This window comes from Orcinus orca, chromosome 20 (genome assembly GCF_937001465.1).
Source record: "Orcinus orca chromosome 20, mOrcOrc1.1, whole genome shotgun sequence".
Lineage (NCBI taxonomy): Eukaryota > Metazoa > Chordata > Mammalia > Artiodactyla > Delphinidae > Orcinus > Orcinus orca.
In genome coordinates, this window is record NC_064578.1 from 5,041,504 (window position 1) to 5,062,395 (window position 20,892).

The following is a 20,892-nucleotide window of genomic DNA, read 5'->3' on the forward strand; positions in this document are numbered from 1 at the left end:
TAGCAGAGCACCAGGCCCCAGTCTCTCTGTGGAGGGTACTTGCTGCCTACAGATGGCTCTGATCACAGCCTTCCTACTACCAGATCTCAAGAGCTCTTTTATCGGGCCATTTTGTCAGTGACAAAGTTGTAGCTAGTATTCTCAGCGTGACTGATATTTTACTGGTACTTGAAATAACAAGGAATGATCACTGGGCCTTCAATTTATTTTTCTTCCTCCATTACTATAACAGCTGAGATAAGGGGTGTTAAACTGGCTTAATTGGGTTGCCATCATAACTAATGGCTTGATTTTATCCAAACTAGCATCTTTTAAGTAGAATTAATCTAAGTAATTTGACTACATCCCCTAAGCAGTCTTGGTTGATCTACACAAAGAGGCATCTTTCTGAAGTTCAGATCCCTGTCATCCCCAGTTTGGGGGCCGTTGTTATCCTGTGGTTTAGTGGTCATTTCACTATGGGGCTGAATAACTTTTTTTCTCTTTTAATCAATTTAAAAGTATTTTGCACAATATTTCAATTTAGAATCACTTTGCGTTATCAGAACGTCTATTATATAGGAGACTGAGGGAAAAGACAGGTTAGGACCTGAGACAGCTTATGAAAAATCATTATCTTAGTCTATTCCATTTTAATTTTACAGCTATTATGCTTGGTTCTCTATCTGGGTCTTCTTGGTAACCCACAGCACATTTTTCACCGACAGACTCAGACATACTTTACACAAGTTGCTAAGTTATAAAAACATGCTGCTGAATTGAGCGATGGCTGGGCTTGTTTTTATGCTATCATTCCCTCATTCTTTTCAGTGAAAATAGATGGGGACGTGACGCTTGACAACCGCATAAAGCCTGCATATGGATGCTAGAGACAGCACGCGTTTCCTGGTTCGAACTATTTCGTACGCACCAAGCCTTAGTAAGAACTAAGAGGGATAATTTTTTTCTTTTTTCTTTAAACTCGCTGCATAGCCTGGGTGCTGGGAGCAAGGGCACTTGAACTTCCTGAAGCAAAGTATGTGTCTTTGGCATTTGGAGTCACAATTTAGAACTTCTCTGAGGGCATAAGAGCCATTCAATAGCAATCATGGAACGCTGAACCCTACACAATTTCAGAACAGGAGGAGGAGTGAAAGATGAGGTTACAGGTGAGAGGGAGGTAGGAAGACCAGCCTGATAGAATCCTGAGCAGAAGGCAGTAAGCCAAGAAGCACCAGCCAGCTATGCCTTCCTGCCCATGGCCATCTCCAGTGGGATTCCAGAAATCTTACAAGAAAGTGCTTGTGGCAGTTTTCGGCCCACATAAGACAGTGAGGCTAACACTTGACCTTTCTGGCGATTACCTGAGCAGCAACGATAATCACACTGGGATTTGCCCGGTGCTAATTGCTGCTGCTTTGCCCCCCTGTCAGCACATCCCCAAAGGGATGCCACCTGACTGCATTCCTGAATGTCGTCTCTCCATCTTGGTATTTTCCTTAACAATCATTTTTCTTTCTTTCCCCTTTCTTAACACATGCCAGAAATTCTGTGTTCGTTTAAGTCTTTAATGAAGGAGTTCCTGTACTCTGAAGGCACTAATCTGGACCACATAAGGTAAGTGATGATATTCGTTTCTAAAGGTAAACTGCTCGCCAACACGGAAGGTCACACCATATCGATCTGTAGGATGAAAGGCTTTACTGTGCCAATCATTCAACCACAGCCATTTCTGCTTTAGCAAAACAAAAGCATTTCCCTTATAATAAAACAATGTTGTTAGGTAATTTATAGCTCATTAAAACCGATAACAGTTTACGAAAAGTGCCTTGTACATCCTTGAGTGTGCTGTGGGTTACAACCTAGCCTCTATCTGTAGGGAGTGATTAGTGTCTTTCCCTCCCCGAATCATCCATAACCCGGGCATTATCAATATTACTGTGAAGCGCGATTCTGGAATCTATATAGACTTGCTTTGGGGCCCCCCACAAGCAAACAGGTCCAAAGAATTTTTAATTTCTATTAACTCAGAACAGATTTCCAGCCCTGTATCTGACTATCACAGTTTCTAGTCTCTAAGAGATACCTAGAAAGTATATTCTCTTTCTGTGCTGCCTCACCACTGTTCTGAACTGAATGAGTAGAGCCGTGTGTAGCAGCTATGATGGGGTCACTTCGCTTTTTGCCAAGTGTTGCAGGGACTGCAGAGCGCATGCTTCACCTTGTTCTCTCTGCAGACATCCTGTCATTCACCCCTGCTGGCAGTTTTGCCACCCGCCCACCCCCAGCAGCTGGGGATTGTCCTTCCTTAGAATGACAAGATGCTGAGAGTCTAGCTTTAGGGTAACAGATACTTAGAGAGCACATGAATGGTCACAGCCTCCTGGGGAAGGCGCAGTGGACCAGGGACATGCTCTCTGTGTAGCTATATATATATTTTTTCTTAAGTTGTACTGAAATATAGAAACTTTCATGTTTCCACAAATACACAGCTCGAAGAAACTTCACAATCTGAACACACCCATGTAGTTAGCCCAGTATATACAAGATCAAGAAACTCCTCCACAGTTCCTTAAAACGCTAAAAATAGAGCTACTGTAGGCATATATCTGAGAAAACCATAATCTGAAAAGACACATGGCACCCCAATGTTCATTGCAGCACTATTTACAGTGGCCAGGACATGGAAGCAACCTAAACGTCCATCAACAGATGAATGGATAAGGAAGATGTGGTACATATTTACAAAGGAGTATTACTCAGCCATAAAAAGGAATGAAATAATGCCATTTGCAGCAACATGGATGGACCTAGAGATTACCATACTAAGTGAAGTCAGACAGAGAAAGACAAACATCATATGATATCATTCATATGTAGAATCTAATTTTAAAAAATGATACAAATGAACTTATTTACAAAACAGAAAGAGGCTTACAGATATCGAAAACAAACTTATGGTTACGAAAGGGGAAAGCAAGGGGAGGGATAAATGAGGAGTTTGGGATTAACAGATAGACACTATCATATATGAAATACATAAACAACAAGGACTTACTATATAACACAGGGAACTACACTTAATATTTTGAAATGACCTATAAGGGAAAAGAATCTGAAAAAGAATATATATATTCTTTTATAGCTATATATATAGTTATTTACAACATTGTGTATCAACTATACTTCAATTAAAAAAAGAGCCCTTCCACAACATAATCTGGAAGCATGGATTAGTTTCGCCCGTTTGACCTTCATATAAATGGAATCATTCCATGTGCGATCTTCTGCTTCAGCCTTCCTTTTGCTCAATGTTACGTTTGCAAGATTCATTCATGTTGCTGTGAATAGCTGCACATCATTCATTCTCAGCGCTGTACAGACCCAACTGTGTGAATGTTCCACCATTTATTTATTCTACTTCTGTTGGGCATTTGGACAGTTTCCAGTTTTGAGCTATCATGAATAGTGCTGTTATTTACATTCTGGCATAGGGGTTCTGGTGAACAGATACACACATTTCCGTTGGATGTACAGCTAGGCACGTAATTCCTGGATCATAGGGGATGCATATGTTCACCCTTAGTTGATACTTGCAGTTTCCAGAGTGGTTGTACCAGTTTACACTTCTCGCAGCTGGATATGAGAGTTCTAATGATTTCATATCCTTGCCGACACTTGGCATCTTCCATCTTCTCACTTCAGTCATTTTGAAGGTGTGCTGAATATTGAATTTCATTGCATTTCCTTGATCAATTTATATTTTAGTTTGTATTTGGATAGTTTAATTTTTATTTCCTTGATGAATGAAGTTGAGCATCTCTTCATATGTTTATTGGCATTTGTATATCCTCTGTTGTGAATACCTGTTCAAGTCCCTTACCCATTCCTCTTTGAGTGGTGCCTTTTGCATATAGATTGTAGGATTCCTTTATAATATAAATACCTCCTACTTTGTGGGTTACCTTTTTACATTCTTGATGGTATAATCTGATGAACTGAAGTTCTTAATTTTAATATAATATATCATTTTTTCCCTTTTGTCGTTAGTACTTTTGTGTCCTGTTTAAAAAAACTTTGCCTACGCCAAGGACATCAATATGTTCTAATATGTTTTTCTCTAAAAGATGTATTATTTTACCTTCCATATTTTGACCTGTAACATATTTAGAATTGGTTATTATATATGGTATAAGAGAGGGGTCAGGATAATTCTTTCCATATGTGTGAAACCCAGCACTATTTATTGAAAAGACCATGCTTTCTCATCTGCACTACCATGTTGTCCTTGTCATAATCAGGGACTGTATATGTGTGGATCTGTTTCTGAACTCCCTATTCTATTTCATTGGTCAGTTTTTCTATCTTTGAGCAAACACCACACAGTTTGAATTATTATAGTTTTCTTTTTTTTAAAAAATTGTTTATTTATTCAATATTTTTGGCTGTGTTGGGTCTCTGTTGTTGCATGTGGGCTTTCTCTAGTTGCGGCAACCGGGGGCTGCTCTTTGTTGCGGTGCGTAGGCTTCTCATTGCAGTGGCTTCTCTTGTTGCGGAGCATGGGTTCTAGGCGTGTGGACTTCAGTAGTTGTGGCGCATGGCCTTAGTTGCTCCGCAGCATGCGGGATCTTCCCGGACCAGCGCTTGAACCCGTGTCCCCTGCACTGGCAGGTGGATTCTTAACCACTGCAGCACCAGGGAAGTCCCTGAATTATTATAGTTTTCTAATAGGTCTGGATATGTGGTAGTGTCAGTCTTCCAACTTATTCTTCAAGATTTCCTTGGCTATTTTTAGCCCCTTGTATTTCCATATGAATTTTATAATCTGTTTCTTCCCCTTCTTCTCAAAACAAAAACCTGGGATATTGCTTGGTATTGCATTGAATCCTTTAGGTCCATTTGGAGAGAACTGACATTTTAATAGCATTGAATCTCCTAATCCATGGATATGGTATAGGTCTCTATTTACACAGGATTAAAAACTCTTAGTAGTGTTTTGTAGTTTTCAATATAGTCTTTGTGCTGTGTCCTCACGTGGTGAAGGAAGTCTCTGGGATCTCTTCTATAAGGGAATTAATCCCGTTCATGAAGGCTTCCATCCCCATGGACCTCCCAAAGGCCCTACCTCCAAATACCAGCACACTGGGGATTAGATTTCAACATGTGAATTTTGGGGGAGACACAAACATTCAGTCTACAGCATCAGCCATCCCATCCTCCAATCCCTCATACCTTCAAAATCTGGCAAATGTCTTAAAGAGAGAATGGTTGTGTGTTTAAGGTAAGTTTGCTTGCTTTGTTAGGTCTTTGTTTCAGTGAGACCCCAGGAGATATTATTCTGCCCTTTAAAAGGCATTTATCTATAACCATGTGCTTAAGAGCCCTCTGTCACACCAGCCACATGACCGTTACAAGTGTTTCTCATTTCTTTCTTTCCATCCTGGGCCCTGCCTGGGTCAGGCCTGATCCTCACCCAGAATCTAAAACAGCCCCAGAGAGAAAAAAATGGCTGGTGGCCCTACACTCTTTTTAGAATGGTTCTTTCTTCTTTCCTATTTTAGTTTTTAGTTGAGTTAGGCTTCATTGCTTCTGCAGCTCTCTGATGCCTTTACAATTAAGACTTTTGTAATGTATCCAGATTTTTCTAGTTTTTGCAGTGGGGACATTGGTCTACTACAACCTACAATAAAGTTCCCATGGCCATATATTTTATTGACATGTTTTGGCATAAATTCCTGAGTTGACTCCTTGTTTGGAGAAAATCAATTTATTTTGCTTTAGTTTCCCTCGTGTTGTATGACAATAATTCCTTATTCTTTCATTCCATCAAATACATTGAATTTCTATAAAATTAATAAACTCAAATGCTTACTTTGTATAACATTGAGCCATCAGTTAGTACTATTAACTTTGATCTAACAGCACTTACTGTTGGTTTTTCCTGGTTAACCATAATATCTAGAGATAAGTTTTCAGTGAGTGACAAAAACGAGCCTATAAACAAAAGTTACTCTGATTTATGAGGTCTTTGAAAATTTATTCTCTTTGCGCTAAGTCTTTTGGGCCTTATTCAAGATTATCATCTCTAATGATGGTTCTATATAGTAATGCCAACTTGTTTTTTATTTATCATTCCATCTTCAGGGACATTTCTATCCTTTGGAAACATCTGTGACATCAGATTTGGATTTCCTTGTCTGATATTAGTATTAACAGAGTTAGATAAGAAATAGATTTCAAACTGCATTATTTCTTGAGGACCATTCTCGGCTGTATTCTTTCCTGTCTATAACCCCATTGGGGTGGGACTGACATTTACTGAACATTTAATATTGCTTTTGATGGAGAGTGTAGAGGGCACAGCACTTCATTTTCTCACTACAACCTCGTAAGTAGAAATTATCTTCCTCATTATGTAGAAGTATTATAGAAACTGAGCCTCAGAATCTATAAGCAGCTTGCCCTGTCACACCTGGAGAGAAGACTCCTGTTTCCGGCAAAAATTAAAGTGTATTTCATTTCTAGTTTTTTGGGTGAATAATTGCATAAAATATTTTATAAGGCAATGGTAACTAAACTATTTGCTGCGTTTCAAACTTCCTTCATGGTGTTCTTAGCTGAGAATTTTCTCTACAAGTACAGATACTTTTACGTAGTAGAGAACTCTGAAATCATTACTTTAGCTGATCTATAATTGATACTTTTTGTTTGAAAAGCATTTTAAAATTCTTGGCTTTTTGTCCTCCACTGTTGATGCCCTTAGCACTCCTGTCTAGACCTATTCCTTCCACAAAACTTATCTGTTCTGATGGCGACAATCTCTTGCATTGTGACTCCCTGAATAAAACCTCCTGGCCTCTATTTCAGGCCCACGTTGCAGTGTCTCATGGGATCATCTCAACATCCACCCCATAAGTACAACATGGGAACAAGCCTTTGAAACCAGTTCCATTTCTATTAATGGACTAGATTTCTCACTAGAAATTTTCGTATTGCCATTCTCTCTTTCATATTGAGTATGGGTTGTTTCCAAAGCCTTGTTTTTTCCATCCAAATGTTTTCTAGATTCATCCTTTCTAGTTTGTTTCTGTTGCCAACAGGCATACCTTGACCCCTTCAACTCAGATACCTGCTATGTCTTACAATGTTTCCCAGCTCCAGACTCACTCCACCCAAACGACTCCCACTGCTTCTCTTACCTTGATTTCTACACAGCTTTCTCATGCCTCCTTGCCTCAGGTCACATCATGATCTGATTGATTTTCTACACCGCCACGGGGGTTGTCTTTCTAAAGTACAGCGTTTACTCTCGAGGAGTTTGATAACCAAATCAAACTCCTTCGCATAGCATATGGAGCGTTTCATGATCTATTTTATGATCTATTCCACATATACATGAGTGCCTGCTCTAAGTCAGGCACTGTGATAAGAGCTGGGCACTCCACACAAGACCTAGTAACCCTATCTCTGTAAATATGGAGCCTCCAGTAATGCCGACCAATGTTTACGTGTCTCACATAACCACCTTCTTTCAGGCTTCTAGTAGAATGCCTTCCCTTTTCTCAACCTATCCTTCATCACTCGGTTTAGAGATGCCCTCAACCAAGAAGCTCCCCGTGACCACCTCTGAGGCTGGATGAGGGGCTCCTCTGGGCTTAGTTCCAGTAGGACAGTTGTGACGGTGTATTGCCACCTTCTGTTTGCTAGCCTAACTCGCCAAGTAACTCGTTAGCTCACTGAGCACAAGGACACAGTTATTATTATTATTCATCTTTGAGTCTCCAGGACCAAGCACAGTGTCTGGTCCAGCTCTCTGTTGATGAATGTCCATGTGTTATTTCATCATGTCAGTTTCCTCCTCAAGAACTTACGGGATCCTTTGGGTGCCTGCTCTGTCAGATGACTTGCCCAGATTTTGAGATGTCTTGAAGATATGACTTTCCGGTATACATCCAAATAGGTTTCTACATATGTACTCACAGTGGATGTAACCCTTCTCTTTCCTTTTCTTACCTCCCATGCCACACTCCCTTTTAATTTTGACTCCTCTGCTCTATGCCCTCAGGCACCCCGCCCTCCTGACCCTGCCATTTATCCAAATCCTGTCTTTCAAGGCCAGACTCCAAGGTTGACTTTACTGTGAAACCCGCTGTGCCTACTGGGTGCCACACTGATCACTCACTTCTTACACACGTGCTCTCCTACTTGGTTTTGTGTAAGTACCCAGCCTCTGAGAATTCTTAGTTCACCCGTTATTGGGTAATGAAGGCACATATAAAGAACCCTATAAAAATATTCATTTTGATATATATATAGGACTCAAAACCAAATCTTCAGCTATGAACAGCTGACTTTTAGGAATTACAGGGAGAGCAAAACTTCTTGTGTGATTGACACAGTAGACATCTTAGCTTAACATACCCAGAAACCGACTCTGACTCCGCCCATCTCAGCCAATGGCAAATCCTGTTAGCTCTGTGTCCGAAATATATAGAGGATCTCCAGAATCTGATCTCTTCTCATCCCCTACTCTGTTACCGGTCCAAGCCACCATCTTTCCCAGGTTGCCCTCAGTCTCCTAAGAGGTGTCCCTACTTCTGTCCTTGTCTCCTATGTCTGATCTCAACAGAGCAGAATGATCATGGCACTTTGAACTGTACTCAGAACTTGGCTATGGTAACCCATTTCAACATAAAGTAGAAGCCAAGGGTTGTACAGAGGCCCACGTGACCCTACATGATCTGCATCCCCATCCCCTTCATGTACCACTGCCCTCTCTGCTCCAGCCCCCAGCCTCCTTGCTCTTCCCTTAGATTGCTTCAGGGGCCCCATCCCCACTTTCTTCATGATTTTGCTCAATGTCACTTCCTCAGTGAGCCTCTCACGGCTGTCTGGTTCAAACTGTAGCATCCTTTCATTTGCTATCTTTTCCCTGTTTCATACATAAATAGTATACTTTCTTTTTTTCTGAATAGTATGTATTTTACTCAATTTCCTTCCATTCTCCATGACTGTGTCAGCTGCACGAGGACAGTGATTTTTGTTTGTTCATGACTGTATCCCCAGTGTCTGGAACAGAGTCTGAGTTGTGGATACTGCATTATTAGCTTTTGAACGAACAGCAATTGTTCCGCGCTTATGAAGCTACCAGCTGAGGGGACCTGATGTCTTTCCATGGTGCATATCATAAAAGGAAAAAAGCTGAGGGAACAATTCAATTGTCAGGGTCGGTGATGTCCTCTGGGACTTCCTTTCAACTTGCATTAGGTAAAAAAAACCCTCCTTGTAGATGACAACATGACACCAAGATGAAGGACATCAATGTGGCTTCCTAGCCTTGGCGCCTACTTGAGACGGAGCACAGAGAGCTCACTGCTCTGACCCTTAACTAGACAAAGACCCAGGAATTCCAGGACTTGGGATTTTACTGACTCACGTGTGTTTACACATTTGCTTTCCCTGCCCCCTGCCCACATTTAATTCTTCCCAAGCACACCTTTAGGTATATCAGAAGAAATGTAAAAATATATTTAAAACTGAAAAGTATTCACTTATTGGCATTTAAAAAATTACTCACCACTGTCGATTGCCAGGAAGAGGGCAGTGTACACGCTGTTATGGACGAATGGGGACTCGCGGTCCAGCACAGCAGTGGTGTCAACAGTCCCGTTGATGGGGTTGATATTCAGCCAGCCTGCTGGGTCCTTGTAAACAGAATACCTGAAAGAAAAAAAAAAATCCCCAAACGACGTCAGATTACATTCAAAATAGGTTCAAGAAATGTCCAAGGAGTACTGGGCACAAGCTCCCAGGGTAGCTGCCAGATAATTCTTAATACAAATCCACAAACATCATTATAGCACAGTTGTTCATTCAGAAAGTAATGACCGACCATTAATTAACTCTGGGCCTTTTCTGTTTTAAATATTTTGTACATGCACCTCCTTTATTCCTCATGACAAGCCTGGGAGGAAGGAGCTCTTATCTGCCCAGCTCTCATAGAGGCAGAGTTCATAGCCTGTCTCCTGAGTCCAAGTCCAGCTTTTTTTTTTTTTTTTTTTTTCTGCTTTTACATCTTGGATGTATCTGGTATGCAGACTAGGCAGGAGAAGCACTGTCATGAAGGTACAGGCAAGGCACATGGACACCTGGAGGAAGAAGTAATTATCTCTGATGGAGGGCAACCCCGGGGTCCTCACAGAGGATGCAGTATCTGAACTAAGACAGAAGGAATGCGGGGATATTGTCAGAGAATGAGAGGACAGACACGTCAGGAAAAGAGAAGAATATGAATTAACATATGGAACAGAGATATCACTAAAAATGTAAGTTCCACAAGAGCAAGGATATCTGTTCACTGTCATGACCGCAGCTCCTAGAACATTACTTAGCACATATACAACACTCAATAGATAGTTGCTGAGTGAATGTTTTTGAGAGTCCACCTGCCGATGCAGGGGACACGGGTTCGTGCCCCAGTCTGGGAAGATCCCACATGCCGCGGAGCGGCTGGGCCCGTGAGCCATGGCCGCTGAGCCTGCGCGTCCGGAGCCTGTGCTCTGCAACGGGAGAGGCCACAACAGTGAGAGGCCCGCGTACCGCAAAAAAACAATAAAAACCAAACCAAAACAAAAATCAGGTCAGGGGGCTTCCCTGGTGGCGCAGTGGTTGAGAATCTGCCTGCTGATGCAGGGGACCCGGGTTGGAGCCCTGGTCTGGGAGGATCCCACATGCTGCGGAGCAACTAGGCTCGTGAGCCACAGCTACTGAGCCTGCGCGTCTGGAGCCTGTGCTCCGCAACAAGAGAGGCCGCGATAGTGAGAGGCCTGCGCACCGCGATGGAGAGTGGCCCCCGCTTGCCACAACTAGAGAAAGCCCTCGTACAGAAACGAAGACGCAACACAGCAACAATAAATAAATAAGTAAATAAATAAATAAATGAGGCAGAAGGAAATAACTGCCCTTAAAAAAAATAAAATAATAAAAATAATAATCAGGTCTCCATCCTTGTCCTATTTAATCGCATTTTTGCTGGGCCCTTTGTTTCCCTCTATTAGTTGATGTATTTTGTTTGGTGCCTCTTCCAATCGGAGACCTTAGGGAGGTCTGCCCGTGCCGCAGATCTCCTTGATGCCCATCTTCCTGCGTCTCCTCAGAACCACAGCCACGGAGAGACGAGGACGGGGTCATTCCATTTACTGAGAATTCCCAAGTGCCCAGTGCTGGGTTTCACCATGCCCACGCCCTCCAAACTAAGAGCTGCATGGAAGCCCCTGGAAGTAGGTGTGATCCTCCCCAACCCTGGAGCTTTTTACCCAAAAGGGGAAAACAGCTCAACACCTATCAACCGACCTGCCCTTCCAACCTCCTGGCCTATGAGCCCTTGTGTCAAATCAGCCCTTTGGACCGACTGGCCAGGCACTCTATAAGTTTCTGCATTTTCAAAGGTGTCTTTTTAATAAACCTTTGGTGCAAAAATACTGGCGTGCAAGATATTTTCTGTGCTTCTGGGCCTGAAAAATGCATATGCCTTATTAAATTGGCATTTCCAGGCAATTTATCTGTAATGTGAACTCTGCTTGTTACAGGGGAAGAAAAATCGAATTAAAAACAAGACTCATTTCAGTCTGTACGTAGCTTCACAGGAGCTGCTCGCGTGCTTGCCAAGGCGCGACCTCTTCCAGGTGTCAGCGTCGAAAGACACAGGGCAGGCTGATTAGTAGATCAGAGCAGTGGGGAGGCGGGGAGGGGGGCACCTCACCACGGTCCGGGCCTGCTTCCCTCCTGGGAAGTGGGTTTACTGTCCGCAGGGCCCTGGCAGAGCAGGGAAGGAAGCTCCCAGGCCAGAGGCCCGGGCCTGGTATTGACCTGGAAGGACTTCCAAGCCAGGGGCCCAGCTCTCATGGGGGGAAATATCCCGTGTGATGGCATGGATTATAGGGAGGGTTGGTATTTTTAGACCAACATACGAGCCTAAGCGCAGCTCATTCTCAAAGCGGAGTCAGTAAGGATGGGAAAGATTATGAGAGCCTGGAAAACGAAAAGAAGAAAGGGGAAATACAGAGTGATTTTCTATTCCTACTGAAGGAAGCAAACAACCCTGTAAAACCACAGGGAAGAAAGGAAACAGCAGGCGTATAATCAGCTCCTCACTTAATTCCAGCCCAATAGACCCCCTGTGTTAGATGAAATATCTGCTTGGGTGATTCAAATCAACCATTTGATCTAAAAACAGAACTAGAAAGAACTCCCAGCAGAAGGAAATACAATGTTTTGAAATAGCTCATGTAGCTATGGCTCTGAGTACAAAGGAAAGGGCATATTTCAAATCTCCTGACGAAACATACACAAGAGACTGAGGGGCCAGTGGATTCCGGAATCCCAGCTCAGTTACACAGCACAGGCCATCACAGCGTCTGCAGAAATCTGGGGGACAGCGTTCTCTCCCGCTCCTGGGGAACCAGAGCCAAGGAAGCAGTCTTGCTAACAGGAAGGGCTTCTCAGGGACGGAGAGATGCCACAACCAGCAGACGTGGACAGGAGGAGCTGCCCAGATCCCTACCGTGACAACAAGCAATGCACAACCACACCTAAGGAGCTCACTTTCCACCCTTCAGTGGACAAAGGCACGTTTGGTGTGAGTCCATTATCTCTGCTCTGCCACAGGAAGTAGGAGGTGAGATCACTAGGGATTATCTTTTGCTTGGACCACCCCAGTGCACCTGGTTCTTGCTTCCATTCTACTTGCTACAGTCAATTCTTCAAAGAGCAGCCAACTGAAAATTGACCATTTTCAGTGTATATCTCATATGATGTAAGTTCCTGCTCAGAATCCTCCAGTAACTTCCCTCTGGGCACAGAATAAAATCCAAACTCCTGACCATGTCTCCAAGGCTTTGCCTAACTCTCCACCTGCCTTTCATCTACCTCATTTGACTGTGTCTCTGGTACCTAGAAGAGTGCCTGGCACACACTGAGTAGCTACTCAGTTGTTGGATGAATGAATGAATGAATGAACAAGGCTTCTTCAACATGCTTTGACTGACCCAGATCCTGGGTGACCCAGAATTCTAAAGGAATTTTGTCCCGAGGTGCCCCATGGACAGACCTCTCAAAGAGGCTACTAGGCAGGGAGCAAAATGGCTGACTTTCAGAAGGAAAGCAGGAGTCCAGCACAAACCATATTTTTTGGCACAAAGCCTGAGTTCAGGCACAGTGAGCCCTCCTCCCAGGTAGGGTGCTGGGAACCCTCCAGAAATCCAACCTTCCAGGCATCAGCCAAGGGCCAACCTTGCCAGCAGGCCTTTCTGGGGACAGCAGTTTCAGGCTCTTCTCTGCATGTTCCATGATCAGAACAAGGAGACTGATGGATCAAAAGAAATTCTACTTCTGGGCTTCCCTGGTGGCGCAGTGGTTGAGAGTCCGCCTGCCGATGCAGGGAATGCTGGTTCGTGCCCCGGTCTGGGAGGATCCCGCGTGCTGCGGAGCGGCTGGGCCCGTGAGCCATGGCCGCTGGGCTTGCGCGTCCGGAGCCTGTGCTACCGCAACAGGTGGGGCCACGGCGGTGAGAGGCCCGCGTACCGCATTAAAAAAAAAAAAAAAAAAAAGGCAAAAGAAATTCTACTTCTTTTTAGAAATCATTTAATTCCTGGTTCTCCTAAAACCATGTTAATTCTAGAGACCACATATCCAAACCCTTGAGGACACCAGAAATCATGAGGGAACATGTTCTGTAGGTGAGGTGATGGCTGGCTTCCACCCTCTCACGTATACCCAATGACACGCAGATTAGGTCTTTTGTGTTTATCGCAGAAAACTCAGGCAACATAGATAAGCAAAAAGAAGAAAATTAAAAGCACCCTCATCTACCTCCAGAAATAAGCATTACTAAAATTTGGTCTAGAGGCCAGACTATGTACAGATACACACATGAACACATGCATGTTTTTAAAGTGACCATGCTGTTCACTCTCTCATTTTGAATAACTATTTGCTGGGTGTCTCGTGTGCCAGGTGCCGAGTATGGTGCTGGGTGGGGCAGCAGTGGATTTCCTGTTTTGTTGGAACTTACACTCTGGCAGGCAGAGAGGATGTTAATTAGTAATTTACATTAGTTATTTAATTACACTGGTGATGACTGCGGCCAAGGCAGTTTCCCTCACATAACACATCATGTTTTTCTATTTTTCAGTATTTGCTTTCTGTTGTATCTAGAACTGGAAACACACATTCATTGATCACCGAGGAGGTGCCACACGATGTGTGTACATTATTACGTATCATCGTCCCATCAGCCTGGAAGGTAGATACTATTACCCCATTCTACAGATGAGGAAACAAAGGCTCAGACAGGGCCAGTAGCTTTTAAGTGGCAGAGCTGTGGTTCCAATACAGATTCTCTGTCTCCTGAACGTAGTCTGCATTTTTGTTTGCCTTGAGAATAGACTGTGAGGGTTGGTAATTTTTCTATGCCATTAGCTCTCCACATCTGGCGTGTATCAGGGTTACCAGGTTGCTGAGTATGATGGGGCCTTTCTGCTTTTACCAAGTTCCCCAGGTGGTTCTGGTTTACTAAAGCTTGAGATCTACCACTCAACCCACAATGATTAAACTCGGAAAGGAAACCCTAGGACTGTGTCCTGTGGATGGGTTTTATTTAGGGGGTTAACTCAGGAACATGGCATTCGAATCTACACAAGAGTAACATTTCCTAAAAAAAAAAAATACCCAAACTCTTAAGCTGATATAATACTCTTTTAAAATCCTATTTCTGTTTATAAAATTTCATACACCCTTGAGAAAGGTTTAATGTAATACAGCACATGTGTGTGAATTTAATATCTTCATCCCTAGAAAGTCTCAAATAATATTGTCTTAAACTGTTCTTTTGTTGGAAGGTTCATATTGACAACTCCTAAGTCAAATTAGAGACTAAACCACTGGGACAAACTACTCAGTTATGGTGGAGATATCACTGGTAACTGAGGTCTGAGAATCATTTGTTCTAAAAGATAGTCATTCTTAGTCACCACCTGCTCTCACTAGTGGGAGAGAAAGGGGCGGGGCCCCAGCCAGCGGGATACTGACCTTGCTCAAGATTACTGTGAATCTTCTGAGCCTGCAGAAGACACTGTCGACCCCCGACCTGCTCCTCCGTGCGTGAGCCCTGTGTGCACGGAGCCTTCCCTGTGTGCATGGAGCCCTCCCTGCCAAGCAGAGGGGAACTGACATTTCCCGGGCACCAGCTACTTGCCAGGATCATGCTTGTCATCTCCAAATACCGGCTCACCACCTGTTCCAGGCAAGGCAGGTCTGCTGCTCACCTCTCCCAGCAAAGGTCACGCCTGCTCTCTTGTTTGAGGCCATTAATCCTTTGTTATAATTTGCTGCCAGTGTCCTTACAAAGGTGCTGATAGGACCTTCTGTGACATGGCTTTGGGACCGGGCTCTTTCTAGTCTGAGCTTCATCCCCATTCTGCAAACTTATTTCCAAAGATGATTTATGAAGTCTCCCACCCTGCCTTCGAAACCTACGTGAATGAAGCAGTTATTAAAAAAGGAAGCAAAGTCCCCACAGCCCTGATTATAAATGTCTTGTAGGGTGCCCTCATTATTGGCTCAGGCCAAAATGATCACAAAGAAATACGGAGAAATCTAGCAAGACAGATTCAATGCGTAAAGTCACAAATTTAACAATGTCAGAAAATTTGGGAAAGTGGGACCCTGATACAGTAACTACGTATGTGGCTCTTTTCAGTAACAGGCTGAGACTTCAGATTTCTGAAATCCAAGAACACATTTGTCAACTCTAGACAAGAATGTCAGTTGATATCTTCAGTGTTGGTGAAAATATTAAACAGATGCTTAAAAAATGCAACTACAAATTTTTTTCATGATTAATGATCATTATCATTACTTTTTTTTTTTTTTTTTTGTGGTACGCGGGCCTCTCCCGTTGCGGAGCACAGGCTCCGGACGCGCAGGCTCAGCGGCCATGGCTCACGGGCCCAGCCGCTCCGCGGCACATGGGATCTTCCCGGACTGGGGCACGAACCAGTGTCCCCTGCATCGGCAGGCGGACTCTCAACCACTGCGCCACCAGGGAAGCCCCCATTATTATTAATTTTGCTATTAATGATCAGGCCTGGCTCCTCCTCTGTGCATTGTCAGGGTCAGGGTTATATTTCCCACACCTGTATATCCATGCTGGGAGGCTTTTCCCAAGCACTAGAAACTGCACTTGGAAGGGAACGGGATGACCTGGAATTCGGTACAACTTGGTAAAATGTAAGCTTTCCTCCGTGTGAGGATATTCACCCGTTTGTTCACTTATTAGCTGATTCCATGAACAGTCGTCTGCCTTTCACTGTGTTCCTGGGTCCAAGAAGGCAAACAAGAGCAAGCCAGCAAGGATGGTTCATCGTCTGAATATTCCATTGACCGTGTCATGAATGAACTTCTGGCCACGTCTGTCATGGTCTCTAACATCCCTTCCCGCTTAACCCTGGTCGGCACACTTACGAGTCAGCCTCTCAGAGACTAGAACCATCCAAATACATGCCAACCAGCACAGAGCACAATGTTCATCTCACTGAAGACGAGGGGTTCCAGGAAGAGGCTCAAAGCAATGCTGGACTAAGTAAACCCCAGACAATGAGGAAGCAGCAGAGAGAAACTAGTCACCAGACAGAAGAAGAGAAAGGAGATTGCGTTTATCAGGGCCTCAAAAAAGAGTGTTTTGCAGCATTTATTTGCAAATTCATGTTCTGGGTAAAGAGGCTAAAAATTTGAGTGAGAGTTACTTGCACGGCTGCTGGCAAATGTGTAAGGACAGAAAAAGCATACATTTCTTAGCAGACAGGTGCTTAATAAAAATTTAAAAGATTATAGTAGGGTTAATTGATGAGACCAAAGTAACTCAAAAACTTAACATGAGGTCCTTTAAAAAATTATCATAGAGCTCTACGTGGGCTGATAATTTTATTATGATGTGACTTAAATACTTACATATGGACGTAATTCTTGTGCAACCGTAAAACCAAAACCAATTTACAAAAACACAGAGCCAATGAAATTTAAATTAACATCATAAAAACAAGTGGTTTGCCCAGGATTAGGTGACGCCCTCTGGCAAGGGGACGAACCGCTGGCATGGCTTGGAAGGACACCTCTTCGTAAACATGCCAAGCAGAGCGTGAACTGTAGCGTGTGCTGTCATGTGTGTTGTTGGAAAAACTATGTCAAAGCAAAACAATCCTTGGTTCACACATGTTCACTCCGAGAACAGCTTATGGCTGGGGTTAAAACAAACTAAGAAACAAATTGATTTTCATCATTTATTGTTCCAAAATAAGGTCTCAGGCAAATCTTTTTTTGGTTTTGAGTTGGATTTTGGTCCCCACTTTAAATCAGTGTGTCTTCGGTGGTCCTTTTCTCTCCCCATCTTCTCTAGATAAGGGCTGCTGGTGGTCCCTGCTCTTGAAGGATCGCGAACTGGAGGACTTGAGCTGGATGAAGGCTGTGGAGGCAGGACTTTGGGGGTGCTGACCCCACACTGAGACTTGCCCTAGGAAATTACTCCAGGCCCACACGCCTCCACCTAGGACCGCTGAGGACAAAAAACATCCTCAGGAAGAAAACAACTCGTGCTGAGCCTAACTCTAGAGAAGCGGCCATCTCTTCCTGGAAAATCTCAACATTTATAAATAGCGAAAACTAAAGGCACCGCTCTCGACGTCAGCCTCCACTTTGCCCTCAAACAAGCCCCTTCTGTTTTTTGTGTGTTTCTAATACGATGACGGGATTCTGCTGTCTTATCAGGCTTCTTAAAAGGAGACTTTCACTTTCCTATCCCACCAGGCCATATTTAGGCTGTGCGATGGGGTCCAGTTCTCAGTGGCCACTCATGGACCCATCCTTAACGTCCCCATGGTACAGGGAAGGTCCACATTCCTCAGGTCTAATTATGTAAGCGTTGCAGTCAAGGTTCACCCATAGCCCGCCCAGGGCCCTGCAGCCCCGCCCCCAGGGATCACTGTCATGCCCCCAAGGAAGCAGAGGGGGCCCTGCTGGCCCTGCGCCAGCCTCTGTCCCGCAAGCCCATCTGCTGGGGTAGAGTCAGGCCAGGGTGGAAGGTGGGCCTGGGCCTAGGACCCTTGGATGGTGATTGGAGGCAGGGTTTCCAGCGTGTAAAGGTCTTCCAGAAGGCCAACACTCAAGTGAGGATGGGGACGGAGCTCCCTAGACACTCACTTTGGGAGATCTGGGGTGACCCACGTGAGACAAAACAGCCTCTCTTTCTCTGATTTCCAGGACAGAGGTTGGATTTCTTCCTCACCCTGCAGGCATGTAGCTCAGCATCCTGTGGCTTGTGAGGCCATCCCTCGTCCATGATTGCCCAACTTTACTAACACTTATTAGAAGGCTGAAAAGCAAAATAAACTAGTTTCGGCATTTCAGAGTTTGGGATGGATAAAGCCCCCGGCAGCGTGTGGCCCAGGTTGGGGGCCTCTCTGCCCAGGGCTGTACAGCTTGCAGGTCAAGTTCAGCTTCTGTCCACTAAAGGCGATGGCGTGGTGGTGTCTGGGCCAGGTGCTGTTTCCCATGGTGGGTTGTCTTGAAGAAACGTGCTCATTGGGAGAGCAAACCAGGACGTCAGAAGACCAGCACAGGAAAGTTAGTCAAACCCCCTGCATTCGTTCTCAGAGTTTATTTTTATTGGGTAATTAACTGACAGGCCATGGCCATTGCTCAACCCCTGAGCCTTTGAGCTCAGCTCAGACCAAGCTGGGCAGAGGTATCGGCGCTTTCGAGAAGTCGATGAGTGAGGCTGCCGCAGAGACCACAGTGGGACAGATGGATGGCTGAGCCCGGCTTTATGCCTTGAAGGTCGGTGAGCACAGCCTGGCCAGCTGCCACGGAGGAGGTACTCATGGGTGGGTGCTTGGCTTAGCGGACAGACCTCCTCCCTCCACTGCAGTCCAGGTGGTGAGCGATTGCAGACACTGCTTCTTATGGAGGCTGGGCTGTGGGGAAAGCCACATGGTTCTTGCTTCATACGGAGAGACCTCGCCTGGAGCGCATTTCCACTGACCTTGGCATGGCCCATGGTCTAGCTGAGTTATCCCCCAAGCAGGTGATTCCACTGGCTCCCCTGTGGGAAGGAGCTGGCAGGAATCTCCCACCACGGAGCCCTGGGCCACACATGCCCAGCCCTGGGCACTGATGTCCTACATTCACTCCATGCATATTTTTGGAAGACATGTTAGGAGCCCAGAGCTCTGCTAGGGACGGGGGAGGCTGCAATGAACAAGGCGGGAAGCTCCCCACCCCCTGATGCAGACCTTTGCCGAGGGCATTCATCGCTGGACACTGCCCTTTGCACACGAGGTGGTGACTGCACATGATGGGGAGCGGCTGTCTCCCTCTCTTCCCAAGCCCAGTGACTTGGTCCGTCGCAGGTCTTACTCAAGGACGGGTGAGCGCATGGGCAAAATGCCAGTGTGTGAAAAGCAAACGGGAGGACAAGCTACGGAATTCCGAGGAGTCAACGTCCCAGGATTTGCAGGGTGTGTGAGGACGGCCGTGTGCCTGGTCCACGCGGTATGCGGTGGGTAAGTGGCCCTGGTGCGGTCAGGTGTGCGGAGCCACAGAGCTTCTGACAAGGGCGACAATGCATCCTGGGCCTCTGAGCCTCCCGCTGCCCGAGGATGCCAGCTGTTTCCTCATTCTTGCCTCCCCACCATCCACGATTCCTGCTCCCCAGACCTAAGGCCCCCAGCCCTCCACCCTCCCAGCCTGCTTTTCAGCTGCTGGTTTCTGCCGGGAATTCTGTCCCCAGCTCTCTGCTTGGCTGGCTCAGTATCATTCTTCAGACCTCAGTTCAAATGTCACCTCCTTCCTACCCAGCCCATCTAAGGGGCCTCTCCCATCGACTCCCCATCCCATCAGGCTGTTTGCTTTCCCACTGGCATGTGCTGTACCCTGCAGTCAGCCTGGTAATGTGGCTATGTATTGATTTACTTGTTCACTGCCTGTCTCCCCACTGGAATGTAAGTTCTACAAGAGGACAAAGGCTTGTTCACAGCTGTCCTCAGGGCCTAGTTAGGGCCCAGCTCGTGGTGCAAGTTTAGCAAGTGTTTGCTGAATAAATAAATAAGCCAGTATGGTTGCATGGAGGCAGAATATAAGAAGAGAAGTCAGCCCGTCCAAAACATTTACTTTGAGCCTTGTTGTTTTATATCAAAAGTAGTATTTACAATGGACATTCCTCAACGGTCCACGGCAGCATTTAAAATCTCCCAGGACCCTCTGGGATGGTCCACATGAGAGACTTTTACTCATTTTACATGTTTCCTGTCTGAACTCTAGAAAAGGAAAACTGATGCTTTCTGGATGAATCAAACTCTTCTAAACTGACTTCCCAGAAGACTCAAAAAGAACCCAGGTAATTCTTTGCACTTGTCTTGAGTGCTTGGTTGTTTAAAAAGAACATCGCATATGCTTTTTGTGTCTTGAACTTTTCATCTAATTGTGATTAAAAGAACATCTCAGTTTAGCCAAGAAGGAAGAGTTGTCTCCAACGTCTCCAGTTCCTAAAACAACACTCCTAGAAGGAAATAGGTGAAAATCCCTTAAAACTCTATATATTCTTTGATCTAGAAATTCCTTTGCTAATATTTTGGCCTAAAGAAATAGTAACGGAGCAACTTCTAAAATTTGGGAATGCTGGGTTAATAAAATCAAAGCTTCCCCTCCTTTGCAGGACTTCTCAGAGCCTTGAAAATGTAGATTCACACTGTGAATATCCAAGAAAGAGCCTCAGAACACAGCATTACTCAAACTTACTTGGCAGAGTTATTTAGCTACAAGAATGTTTCTTCCATCACTCTTCATTATAGAAAAATTAAAGAA

At 44.7% G+C, this 20,892-nt stretch overlaps 1 protein-coding gene across 1 annotated transcript in view; it reads right to left on the bottom strand.

The window, feature by feature from the left end:
* Nucleotides 1-20,892, bottom strand: part of CDH13 (cadherin 13) — a 999,893-nt gene that overhangs the window by 21,790 nt on the left and 957,211 nt on the right. Inside the window, exon 11 of the mRNA XM_004280100.4 lies at nucleotides 9,557-9,699. Coding sequence (XP_004280148.1) covers nucleotides 9,557-9,699 — 143 coding nt within the window. The remainder of the gene's footprint in view (nucleotides 1-9,556; nucleotides 9,700-20,892) is intronic.